The 13,959-nt window shown below is 44.2% G+C and overlaps 1 protein-coding gene across 11 annotated transcripts in view; it reads left to right on the top strand.

The window, feature by feature from the left end:
* cadpsb (Ca2+-dependent activator protein for secretion b) overlaps nt 1-13,959 on the top strand; it is a 73,168-nt gene that overhangs the window by 29,471 nt on the left and 29,738 nt on the right. For all 11 annotated transcript variants that reach the window (XM_078794918.1, XM_078794924.1, XM_078794917.1 and 8 more), the window contains exons 4-11: nt 638-718; nt 882-1,115; nt 4,959-5,080; nt 8,018-8,129; nt 9,837-9,976; nt 10,220-10,286; nt 10,363-10,471; nt 11,632-11,844. In XM_078794918.1, the coding sequence (XP_078651044.1) occupies nt 638-718; nt 882-1,115; nt 4,959-5,080; nt 8,018-8,129; nt 9,837-9,976; nt 10,220-10,286; nt 10,363-10,471; nt 11,632-11,844 (1,078 nt within the window). The remainder of the gene's footprint in view (nt 1-637; nt 719-881; nt 1,116-4,958; nt 5,081-8,017; nt 8,130-9,836; nt 9,977-10,219; nt 10,287-10,362; nt 10,472-11,631; nt 11,845-13,959) is intronic.

Below are 13,959 nucleotides of genomic sequence, written 5' to 3'. Positions count from 1 at the left end.
CCGGCCCGCTGAGTGTTTAAATATGGCCCGCCCGTTCTTTCCAAAGTGTTTCATTGAAACTTAACATCCAACCTAGCATCATGGCTTGAACCAACCTTTTAATGGTTTAGGTAGCTTTTTTTTTTAAATCAATTTTGCTGTTTATAAAGTGCTCCTGAAAAAAGGGACACAAGCACATATAGCAGGTTGCATGACACTTTAACAGATATAATAACTCCAGGGGGACTGAATTATATGTGTAAAATATATAGTCTGCCCCCCCACCCCGTCAAAGTTTGCCCACCCCTGTTCTAGATGTGATGCGGTTCATACAGAATGACAAAGTTATTACGTCTGCTACTCTTTTATTCCTCAGTCACGTTGATCATGTCTCTGACTCTTGTGCCAAAACCAGGTTTCGAGGGCCTCCCTCAGGTGCTTACGGGCTTCCTGTTTGGCCCGTGGGCCTTTACTATCATTTCCATTACCATAGATATCGATTCAAGACTGAATGAGTAAAACATTAACAACCAATAATCTAATCCTTGTGTGCCCTCCATGCTTTAAAGTCTAAATGGCGGTCAAACCTTTTAGCACAGTGTTGCATATTTCCTGACTGTGATCTCATGGAGTGCCCCCTCTGTGTTTATGTGAATAGTTGGACAACTTGGATGAACAGGCTGCACAGATCAGAAGAGAACTGGATGGCCGTCTTCAGATGGCCGACCAGATTGCACGGGTGAGTTCCACGCCGCGGGGTGACTTTGCCTTTGTTATATAGCTACTATGCTGCTGGAAAGGTGCGACCATCGATGTGTGAGGCTGCCGCCCACAGAGAGCAGCACGGTACACATTCGGTACCCCTCCTTCGGCGTTTCCTGTTTGAACTTATCTCCATGCAGGGAGGGAAGTTCCCCAAGTTTGTGTCCAAGGAGATGGAAGCCATGTACATCGAGGAGCTGAAGTCTTCGGTCAATCAGCTGATGGCCAATCTGGAGAGCATGCCCGTGTCCAAGGGGGGAGAGTTTAAGCTCCAGAAGCTGAAGAGAGGGCACAACACCTCCATCATCGACATGGGCCAGGAGGACGAAAACACCCTGTCCAAGTCTGATGTGGTCCTGTCCTTCACTTTGGAGGTACGATTGAAAACTGTCTAACATAATGCTACTGTTACCCCCACGACACAGTATCATGTGGCGAGTAGCTGTGGGACATTGAAAATAATTAATAGATTAATTAAATAATAAATAATAAATGAAATAAAATAAATATATAAAAAAATATAATATGAATAAAAAATATAAATAAATATTATAAATATAATAAATATGATAATAAATAAATATAATAAAATAAATAAAAAGACTCTTTTAAATGTCTTGGAAACATTTCTCCAGGGAACTTTTTTAGACACGGGTTTAGTTGTCTTCAGAACATAACTCAGAACATACATGTCACATGGTGAGGTGTGGACACGGTGCTAACATGGGCAGCGACCAGCGAAGGGGTTACCGTTGACAGGGTGGAGGCGGGGCCACTAGCATACACACATAGTGCAGAAGAGTGTAATGTGGCAGAAATTAAATGAGTAGATTTCAATATTTTGTCATTCATTCATTCATTTTCTACCACTTACTCTCACAAGGGTCGCTGGAGCCTATCCCAGCTGTCTTCGGGCGAGAGGCCGGGTACACCCTGGACTGGTGGCCAGCCAATCACAGGGCACATATAGACAAACAACCATTCACACTCACATTCATACCTATGGACAATTTGGAGTCGTTAATTAACCTAGCATGTTTTTGGAATGTGGCAGGAAACCGGAGAAAACACACGCATGCACGGGGAGAACATGCAAACTCCACACAGAGATGGAATTGAACTCGGGTCTCCTAGCTGTGTGGCCTGCGCTTACCACTTTTCCCACCGTGCAGCCCATATGTTGTCATATTTTTAGTAATGTTGTGTCATCTCGTCTGGTGCTACCCCCAGTGACGACATATTCTTCCATCGATACATTTTTTCGCCACTCACACGTACTAAATAATTCAATATTTCTTGTTGTGCAGTGTTAGTAATTCATGGGATTGCTTCATATCTGATCCGTCTTGTTTGTGCTGCTGTATAGACACCTTCACAACTGAGCAGTGTAAAGAATCCCGAGATAAGGGCGTTAGGAAAGATTTTAGTGGAGTCTTATTGGAAAAAGAGAGAGCCGCCCCTAAAATGAGACACTTTTACCCCTCCATCCACCTCTCCATTTGTTTTATTTTGTTCTGTTTGCGCTCCCATTATGTACACTGACACTCAGCACGGACCAATCAATGAACAACAAGCCAGTTTGTAGTTTCTAAGAACCGCGGCAGCCTGAATGAGAAAGCCCAGAGTGACTCCTCGTCTGCTCCAGACTAAGTTTAGAAACAGACAGCAGACTTCCTTGGACGGCTTGAACAGACGCCGTGTGAATAACAGGCTGACACTCAACATAAATCCCCCTTTACCTGCGCTTCAACGCCGGCTATGAGTCATCTCGTTATCAGCTCGTCTGAAACCAAGCTACCAAGAGCACAGCCATCACAGCTCCATCCTCATGATGCAGAGATATTTCCGCTCTTGAGTGCGAGAGATGATGACGTTTTTTTTTTATTTTCCTTCTGCAGCTCATTGGGCATGTTGTCCCTGCAAGAAATCAATGCAGAGCAATTTTGAGGGCCACATATGTGCCTGTGTTGATTGTGTGTGCGTGGGAGGGATGGTGGCAGCTCCACAGAGCCCAATTATTTTGCATGTTTACTGTCTAACTGCCTCTGCAGCCTCCTCAATTCCCTCCAAGACCTACGGACGATACCTTAAACAAATTTAGTAACAAACATGTTGCAATGTGGCGTGATCGTTCAGCACCTTTTGATCCTTGTGAGTCAGACTCTTTTATTTTTATACTGTGTGATGTGCACAGTATACACACACTGTACAGTGAAAACAAACAAGCAAGTTAGCTTAGTGGATTTAAAAAATATGTTTTTCGTTATGTATTTAAAAATCCATATTATCTTTCTCATTTGTTGAAATGTGCCCTGTTATTGGCTGGCGACCAGTCTGGGGGTGTACCACGCCTCTTGCCCGAAGACAGCTGGGATAGGCTCCAGCACTCCCCGTGACCCTCGTGAGGATAAGCAGTAGAAAATGAATGAATGAATCTTATATTTCTCTTCATAAAATACAGCAAATTTGGCATATTTCACATAATGAAAAATGGTGATTAATCATGATTGAATTATTTCAGAACTATGATTAATTAATTAATTAATTCATTTTCTACCGCTTTTTGCTGGGTGCTGGAGCCTATCCCAGCTGTCTTCGGGCAAGAGGTGGGGTACACCCTGGACTGGTGGCCAGCCAATCACAGGGCACATATAGACAAACAACCATTCACACTCACATTCATACCTACGGACAATTTGGAGTCGCTAATTAACCTAGCATGTTTTTGGAATGTGGCAGGAAACCGGAGTACCAGGAGAAAATCCACGCATGCACGGGGAGAACATGCAAACTCCACACAGAGATGGCCGAGGGTGGAATTGAACCCTGGTCTCCTAGCTGTGAGGTCTGCGTGCTAACCACTAGACCGCCGTGCCGCCAACTGTCATTAATATTTATTGAAAAATGATGTAAAATGTCGATTTAATGCAGAAATTTTAACAAAAAAGCTAAAAACTGTTGATTTACTTAATAGTTTTACGCTCCACACTTTATTAGTTCCTCAGTTTCCACCCGTGTACCAAGTCAGAGAGTTTTGTTATCACCATAAATAACAAACAAACATCCTCAGCAGAGGTAAATATAGAGCTTGGGGAGGGAAATAACACAATGGAGAGACACTAAGATGACTTTACGACTCCAGCAGGAGACGACACCTGTCTTTATGTCCTCTTGAGTTGGCGTATCTTTGTCCCAGATGATGCGTCACCGCCTCTCAATGCAATAACTCTCACTTTTATTCATGTTTCTACTTCATCCATCGTGTAATAGTCCACATAAACAAGCAAAACAACATAAATGGTGGTGAAAACCTCAATGGAGGAGATCATTAATTCAGTAATACATTTCTGCAGCTTCGAATATGTCGGACAGACAGATGGTTTAAACAGCAAGAATGTATGAGGTGGTGTGATTTAAAATCGGGAAACTTTATTTGTCTCAGACCATCCATTTAAGAGATCCCTCTTGCAGTTTTTTTACAACACGTTCTCAGAGCTAATAAAGGCTAGTAGTATATTTGATGTACTAGATTACAGTACGCCCAAAGGCTGTTAACCTCACATACAAATGGCTTTGTTTTTCTCATCATTTACACTGCTATTCAGTACTTTCCCTCATACTTTGCTATGCGATATTCCACCTGTGCATGTCGGCTCTTTAGAAGTATATTTTACAAGCGTTTTATGAAATCAAAGCTGGTAAAAATAACACATTCAATTCAAAATGCATTCCTTGTGTTTGCCAAAGTTAAATATTTGTGAGACACTAAATAGTGCTTAAGGCTGACGCAGTGGTTAGCGCGCAGGCCGCGCAGCTAGGAGACCCGAGTTCAATTCCATCTCTGTGTAGAGTTTGCATGTTCTCCCTGTGCATGCGTGGGTTTTTTTCCGGGTACTCCGGTTTCCTCCCACATTCCAAAACATGCTAGGTTAATTGGTGACTGCAAATTGTCCATAGGTATGAATGTGAGTGTGAATGGTTGTACGGGGTGTACCCCGCCTCTTGCCGGAAGACAGCTGGGATAGGCTCCAGCACCCCTGCGACCCTTGTGAGGATAAGCGATAGAAAATGAATGAATGAATAGTGCTTATGACTTGGATCAAATAATTGTTGAATAATAATTGAATAATTGTCTCATTGTAAATTTGGTGAAATTATTCCCATTGACCGATTGTTGACCTTGTTGTGTGGGGTGACGCGGGTTGTGTACTTCCCAGGTGGTGATCACAGAGGTGCAGGGGCTGAAGTCTCTGGCTCCCAACAGGATCGTTTACTGCACCATGGAGGTGGAAGGAGGGGAGAAGCTCCAGACTGACCAAGCAGAAGCTTCCAAGCCAACGTAATACACATATACTCCCTTGCATCCATGCACAGACACAGTATGAACAGTAGTATCACTACATAACAGGCAGCTTTCCAGAAGTTGCCATTAATTCATCTGAACAGCATTCAGCATTAAAGTCGTCTTAGCAAAAACCACAAGATGCACAACCTGCACTTTTAAGATGATTATATGAGAAAGTAAGAAAGTAAAATATATCCCACAATAATAAAAAAACAATTTTCCCTGAACTTGAGCTGGAGCGTCCCAAGGTTTTACCTTTCTGGAGGAAGCGCTGTGCTGTCACATCCATTAATAAAGCTCAGGTTGAACCTCAAGGACACCTTCACGCCGCACAATGGATCCGTGCAGAATCATTACTGGCTTCTCGGCAGAGTCTCTTCTCGAGTGTGCCTTCTTTGTCCGCATGAAATAACTAAAGGTGATGCAAACGAGAAAAGAAACATTCTAAGCGGGAATACTTGTTGTATTGAAAATGTAACCATGGTTACACGCCCAGCTCGAAGGTTAGGCTGCATATTGTCAGCAGCAGTTGACTAGTCACTGAGCTTAAAGCGAACAACATCTGATTCCGACTACATGTAGCGTTACTCTCCTATCTGCAACGTGATTTACAGGCTGCTGGCGGGTGATAAAATGGCGCACGTTTTCTCAAGGCTGTCTAAAAATAAACCTTAGGAAGAGAAAAAGTTGGTCACACCTGCCACGCTTCGGTTTGAGTGCAAACAATGCAGGATGGAACCGACATTGCAAAATACATCTCACCTGAAAGGAAAACTGACCACCATCTTTATGTGAGACATGAACACACACGTCTTTCTCTTCTCACACGATTAAAACACCTCCAACAATGTTTTATCGTTTTCTATCCATGCTGTGAGCATGTAGTAACAGGAACATAATACTTCAGTATATTGGTCAGTTGAAGCATCAGCGGCACTTCCTTCCTGGGTGCGTTGATTTCACGGAGCAACAAAAAAAGGAACGCTACACCTAGGGTTAACTTTGGCTAGCAGCCTGAGGCATAGTGAGAGACTGTTTGGTGAAGCTAGTCGCTAGCTGGCAAGTAGCGAGCCGGTGTGGTGTGGCGAGGTGTCACTACACCACTAATGTAGTTCTTTGGCGTAACAATGTCAATAACAATAATAATAACATCTAAGGGCTGCACGGTGGTTGAGTGGTTAGCGCGCAGACCTCACAGCTAAGAGACCCGAGTTCAATTCCACCCTCGGCCATCTCTGTGTGGAGTTTGCATGTTCTCCCTGTGCATGCGTGGGTTTTCTCCGGGTACTCCGGTTTCCTCCCACATTCCAAAAACATGCTAGGTTAATTGGCGACTCCAAATTGTCCATAGGTATGAATGTGAGTGTGAATGGTTGTTTGTCTATATGTGCCCTGTGATTGGCTGGCCACCAGTCCTCTCGTCTGAAGACAGCTGGGATAGGCTCCAGCACCCCCGCGACCATTGTGACAATAAGCGGTAGAAAATGAATGAATGAATGAATGAATAAGCTGCCTTATTTTAGCTATTTTCATATCTTTATAATGCACACACACAAGAGAACGACATGTATGTTCATATCTTGCATAATTATTGTGGATGATAGGCAAAATTCCACCAAAAGTGTACATTTCATTTCAACACAAGAAAAATGAAGCTTCAAACTGCATCCAAGATCTCTTCAAAAATTAGCATTGCACTTAAAAACTGATGCTATCCTACCCCCTATCCTGACCCCTCATCGTTGATTCATGACGGTGCCACAGGGGTCATGTTGCGATGCGTTTAAACTGCAATGGAGATTAGCTGACTGGAGCAAATCTGTGGCATCTCGCTCTCGTACAGCCACTAAGTCACCGTGTGTGACAAGGTGGATGTTGATTATGATCTTCAAAAAATCTTGCCAAGTTGATGTCTGGTGTATAAATAGCAGAATACATTTGGAGCAAGCATCAAGAAGATGGAGCATTAGTGTCAGTGTGTGTCTATAAACAACAAACTGTCTGATCTTTATTATGCCGCAGATTGATGGTGGTGGTGGCAAAGAAGAAAGCGTGCTTTTCATTCATTTGATTGAAGTGCTCTTTTTAGGGACTTTTCTTAATGACGAGAAGGCATATCGATCGAGTGGGTATCACGGATATCAACTTTTTTTCACTGGAGGCAAGAAGGTCTGGACCAAATATGGATTTGACTAACTGTACTGTACATGTTGATTTGTACGAATCAAATATCCTGACATGTCTATATGTGCCCTGTTATTGGCTGGCAATCAGTCCAATGTGTACTCCGCCTCTTGCCCGAAGACAGCTGGGATAGGCTCCAGCACCCCCCGAGGATAAGCGGCAGAAAATGAATGAAAATATCCTAACATTCGTACCACCACATCACTACTATCAGGAGAACCAGAGTATAGAGGGGGTTGAGCCACCTGCTGTGGCCCAGCAAGGTGCACTGTATCCCAGCACACGCTCCAAGCAGCCGGTGTGACACCACGGAGGTCTCTGGCCAACCTTTTGCACTTTTCAAACACAGCGGCACAACAGGAGACGTGGTGGTGATGTGGTGCTGAAAAGGTGTTTTGCGTGCCCTGAATTTGTTTTTCCCCCTCACTGCAGCGCATTTGGTACAACTAATGCACGCCAAATGTCTCCTACACAGTGGCTGTTTGTTTACAAGTGAGGTCAGGTAAAGTTAAGAACGGTTTGCATCGCCAGCAGAGAAAAACAGCAGCACTCATTTGAGCTATTTTTAATGTTATTGGATTTATGTTATGAAGTCATAATTAACTCACATCAGACCAATGATTATCAAACACCCCTCAAGTTAATAAACTAATAATATTCCAAGAAAATGACATGGCGTTGACAGTGTTTTGATGTCACGTTGTCATGGAAACTGACCTCTGGAGTCGCCTGTGTTGTGTCTTTCAGCTGGGGAACCCAAGGGGACTTCACCACCACACACCCTCTACCTGCTGTCAAGGTGAAGCTGTTCACAGAGAGCACAGGAGTGTTGGCGCTGGAGGACAAAGAGCTGGGCAGGGTAACACTTGTTTTGCTCTTCCCCATACACGTCAGTCTGATGAATCCTAAAATCAACTCCACGGGGTCATCACAGTATTAATAATCCGTCCTTAAGTGGCCCAAAAAGCTCAGCATGCACTCATCTGACACAAATTAAGTACACAATAGCTTCTCGTACAGGAGCTGCATTCCAGATAATTCCCACTTTTGATTAAATACTTGCATTCATATATATTTGCAAAACTATATATTATATATTTGCAACATTTCATTTCATGGGCTGAACTGTATTTACACATAAGGTATTTCCCTTTCAAATATGGTAATGGTAATGGTTTTATTTCATTTGAACATGCATCAGATTACAATTGAGTGCATCCCATAATCAGTTCACAGTTCCACATGTCCAAAAGGAGTAGGAAGAAGCAAAGCTTATTAAATCCTACCCCTCCATCTGGTACTTTTACAATCAGTAACTGTTACATTTGTTCACTTCCTGCTTTCCTAATATAGTTTACATTTTTTTTAATAGTTTTTAAAAAATTTTGTCATGTACCTAAGTACAAAGTGATATGACCATACAATGACATAATCGGTACCATAGTAACTGTCAATATAGTGATATTATAAATATTGCTCACAAATGTGTCCAAATCTGGGAATTGATCACTTTTTTGTTGAGGTAATCAATGCTTATTAGCCGTGTCACGAGACAATACAGGAAATTGGGTCTACGGGAACGAGATGAGGCAAAAATATATTTCAATGCACTCATTTAATTTCTATGAGGTTACACTCTGTGTGTATGCTACCGGCCCCCGCCTTCACCCACCGAGACAGAGAGATTGCTAATGAATGGTGCTGAAAGCAGTTCACATGGCAATTTAATGTGGATAGCAACTCCAGAGTGGAACAAGGCCCCGCCCCTTTAGAGGAGTTTGGTTCCAGAACTGTAGGAACAGGAGTATTTGCAGAACATGCATACTCCACACAGACATGCTGTAATGGAGATTCAAACCCTCCATCTACTGACTGGAAGGCATGCCCATTAAATATTCATATTGGTGACGCGCATGCACTGTATCTATTTTCAATGCACAAGTTACAGTATTTCTCACATTGAAATCCAAGCATGAAAAAAACTGAATGGTTCATGTCCTTGCTGAACTTTTTTGCTCAAGGGCTCCCCCTACAGTTGTGAATTGTGTACTTTTCAGTCAGTGAGATCAATCCCAAACAACAGTGGTAAACATGCTTGTGTTAACCTACAAAAATAGTCAGACATCTTGTGGTGGTAATGTTTGTTAAAGGACTTAGACAACATTAGAAGCAGCGCCATGATGGACCAGTAAAGTAGGTCATCCAAGGTCGCCATGGCAATGACAGGGATGCTGTTGTCCTCCTTGCAAGCCAATACACCATTCAAAGGATTTTAAGGCTGTTATTTTTAGGTGTATGAGCACCTTTTGGTCCTATGGGTTCCGTGGTGCTAATATACTGCCCGTAAGTAAAGGTGACCTTGGCTGTAACAAGGCCTTCTAATCTCCCACTGCAGCGCCACTGGCAGGAAGTCAGACTTCCTCAAAGCTCTTTAATGCACCAAAGAGCGATTAGACAGAGGCAGAGGAAAGCACTGGCCTGTTTCTCTCCCACCAGCCCGTTTTATTCTTTCACTTTCACAACAGACGCCACATAAAACACTTCCTGGTTTTTTTTTTATATGCAGGTTGTCTTACACCCGACCCCCAACAGCCCCAAGCAGTCCGAGCTTCATAAGATGACCGTGACCAAGGCTTGCCCTGACCAAGACCTCAGGATCAAACTAGCCATTCGCATGGACAAACCCCAAAACATGAAGCACTGCGGGTGAGTAAGACGCTGGGTGCGCCCTCTGAGCTGTTGGCTGTCCATGCCTTCTCATGGAATTCTCAGCTCCTTGGCCTCGTTTCCAAGCACGTACCACGGAAAAATACTGGGAAGTACACAACACCCTCTGGTGGACATGAGGATGAACTTACAAAAAAAAAACCCTGACAGCATTTTGAGTGCAACAAAGAAGCTTTTAATGAAGCCTGTCTTGGTTTTGTGTGTGGTGAATCTTTTTGGCAGGTATCTGTGGGCTTTTGGGAAGAATGTCTGGAAGCGCTGGAAGAAGCGATTCTTTGTCCTCGTGCAGGTGGGATGTTCTGCTTATTTGAGATTCTTAACCCGCACAGCTCAAGGTGACAGCTAATGCTTCGTATGCTCCGTAGGTGAGTCAGTATACGTTCGCCATGTGCAGCTACAGAGAGAAGAAATCAGAACCACAAGAGCTTCTCCAGCTGGACGGATACACTGTGGATTACAGTGACCCGCAGCCTGGTGAGTCAAAACTCGGGGTCAAGTCAAGTCAAAGCAAGTTATGTCAATTTTCGGACTTAAAACTCTCCAATTTTCATCACTTTTTGGAGTAATTTGTCATGTCTGAATTTAAAGGAAAACTGCACTATTTTTACCCCTCATCCACAAACCTTATGTGAGACATGAAGTTATGGGAAGTCTTAAAACAACCAAAGTATGGCAATATTCTGTAAGTTTTACATGTTTCATGTTAGTACCTGTTAATATAAAATGATAAATAGGTGTGTCCCATTAAGTGCATTAATGAGCTACCTGTTTTTTTACAGGTGTACTTTATATACAGCAAGACTAATTGTACCCCCACTTTGATTTTTTTCTTCATTCATTTTCTACCGCTTATCCTCACGAGGGTTGCAGGGGGTGCTGGAGCCTATCCCAGCGGGGTACACCCTGAACTGGTGGCCAGCCAATCACAGGGCACATATAGACAAACAACCATTCACACTCACATTCATACATATGGACAATTTGGAGTCGCTAATTAACCTAGCTGCCCTGTGATTGGCTGTTGTACCCCGCCCCTTGCCCAAAGACAGCTGGGATAGGCTCCAGCACCCCTGCGAAAAAAAGTGGTCGAAAATGAATGAATGAATGAATGAATGAATTAATTAATGAATTAATTAATGAATAATTAACCTAGCATGTTTTTGGAATGTGGGAGGAAACCGGAGTACCCGGAGAAAACCCACGCATGCACGGGGAGAACATGCAAACTCCACACAGAGATGTGGACTTGAACTCAGGAATCTCCTAGCTGTGAGGTCTGCGTACCAACCACCAACCACAAGCCCCAATACTTGAATAATAATATTTAAGAACATTTTTACAACTAAAACTAGACCAAAACGTTTTTAGTTTTTGTCTACTAAAACCTTTTTTTGTGTGAAATTGTGAAATAAATCTAGACTCAATTAAGACTAAGACTCTAGAAATGACTGAAATGTGACTAAAGACTAGGACTAAAAATAAAATGGCTGCCAAAAACAACACTGCTTATACTGTATGTTAAAGAAAACGACCAAGCCCTGAACGCAGACTCTGTGGGGTGGGGGGACTGGAGCTAGAAAAGCAGGAATTGGTCCACAAAACGCTCCATGTTTGAAAATACCCTGTCCTCTCAGGCTTGGACGGTGGCAGGGCTTTCTTCAACGCGGTGAAGGAGGGCGACACCGTCATCTTCGCCAGCGATGACGAGCAGGACCGCATCCTGTGGGTGCAAGCCATGTATCGCGCCACCGGCCAGTCCCACAAGCCCGTCCCACCCACTCAGGTCCAGAAACTCAACTCCAAAGGCGGTACCTCAGCCCAAATGGACGCTCCCATCTCTCAGTTCTGTAAGTAGACCGAAAGCGTGGCACGCTGACGTTACACGCTAGGTAGTTTCCATCCACCGGCACCCTGACGGCTCATAAATGTCTCACACCATGTGCTCCACACTTGCGAACGTGCTGGTAAAACTAACACACAAGCACGCACTCGCACACACACACCTTGACGTCTCAAGTATCGGACCACTCATTCACTTCTGCGACTCCCAAAAGTGCAAATCCCATACGCTATCCCATCAGTTCACAAGCAACAACCAACCAGGGAAAGATCTGAACATTCAAGCCCGCTGGGGTGGAATTCAAGCTGATGTCAGCGTGTGCGGCTCATGGTCCTAACCATGGACCTGTTTTATTGGCCGAACGGTGGCCAGGCATGTTTTTAACCAGCCGACATGTCAGGTAGCAAAGTGAAGGTAAGACTGTCGTGTGGCATCTGTACCCGATTCTCTTCTCTTGTGCCCCCCCACCCCTAAGTCGCTCTTTTCCAAATTAAAAGCAAATTTAAAACTCATTCTCTGCTGGCTCGGTGCATAACACCACCATAACACGGACGTTTCGGACCCACTGATTTATTGGAGTGTTATACAGAATACAATAGCGAAAAACCTTTGGCATTCTTTAAACCCAACTCCCAGGCTACAAATGTCTTTATTTCTCATGTTAACCACATGAATTGACATGAATTGGCTCTCTTCTTCCTTAACCCTATCACATAAATTCTATGTTGTTTCTCCATTGGTTTCTTTGTCCAGTATGTGGTCGTTCTTGTGGTTAGTTGACTCCTCTGACGCCAGCTGTCGCCATTCAAAGCCTCGCCACAGCGGCACCGACCTCACCACCCCTTGTCAAGCCCTTCCCTGAAACATTGTGGCACACCAACGCAAACATGTTTCACCCCCCGGTGGTCTTGAATGGCACTGGGATCATAACATAACATCGCCCTCCTGACTCCGCTGCAGTGCTAAACAACAGTCCTGGGAAGGTTCTAATTGGATCTTTATGGCAGTTTGCATTTTATTTTCACGTACTAGATCGCTACAGTGACGCAGTACTTATACAGAATACAGTTTAGGACTAGACACTGTTAGGAATGGAATATTTTCCACTTTAATAGGGTCACGGATATGCTGGAGCCTATCCCAGCTGAGGCGGGGTCGCCAGCCAATCACAGGGCACATATAGACAAACAACCATTCACACTCACATTCATACCTCTGGACAATTTGGAGTCGCCAATGAAGCTAGCATGTTTTTGGAAAGTGGGAGGAAACCGGAATACCCGGAGATAACGCACGCATGCACGGGAAGAACATGCAAACTCCACACAGAGATGGCCGAGGGTGGAACTGAACCCTGGTCTCCTAGCTGTGGGCTTGATTACGTTCCTCTACTGGAATTGAACTCGGGACTCCTCCCTGTGAGGCCTGCGCGCTAACCACTCGTCCACCGTGCATCAAGGCAATATGTTATATCCAATCTTCCTCAGTCAGCATCCCTTATTGGGGATATACGCCCCCATCTACGCATGGGGAGAACATGAAAACTCCAAGCGGAGAATCAAACCCAAGTTTTCCCGATCTCCTGACTGTGTGGCCTACATGCTAGCCACTTTGTCCACCGTGCGGTCTTATGTATCCCTTATTGGCGACTATTCCTCAGCTGCTCATTTTTTTGTCACCGTGGGCGTGATTACGTTCCTCTACTGGAATTGAACTCGGGTCTCCTCGCTGTGAGGCCTGTATGCTAACCACTCCACCACCGTGCATCAAGGCAATATGTAATATCCAATCTTCCTCAGTCAGCATCCCTTATGGGGATATACGCCCCCACCTACTCATGGGGAGAACCTGCAAACTCCAAGCGGAGAATCAAACCCAGATTTTTTTCCCGATCTCCTGACTGTGTGGCCTACATGCCAGCCACTCGTCCACCGTGCGGTCTTATCTGAAAATATTGCGTATAATGACAGTACTTAGTATCAAACTCAGTCGACCTTTCCAGGACCTTCTTCTTGACAGCATCATGTACGAGTGTGTTTGCCACTCGGGCGGTACTTAACGTGTAGCTCTCCACTCCTTAAGTACTGACCGTGAATCCACACGACAAACCACTACAGTGGAG

The sequence above is a fragment of the Doryrhamphus excisus genome, linkage group LG11 (genome assembly GCF_037039965.1).
Source record: "Doryrhamphus excisus strain RoL-2023G ecotype Guam linkage group LG11, RoL_Dexc_Guam_v1.1, whole genome shotgun sequence".
Lineage (NCBI taxonomy): Eukaryota > Metazoa > Chordata > Actinopteri > Syngnathiformes > Syngnathidae > Doryrhamphus > Doryrhamphus excisus.
Note: the sequence above shows the minus strand (reverse complement) of the source record. Positions and strands in the feature narration are given on the sequence as shown.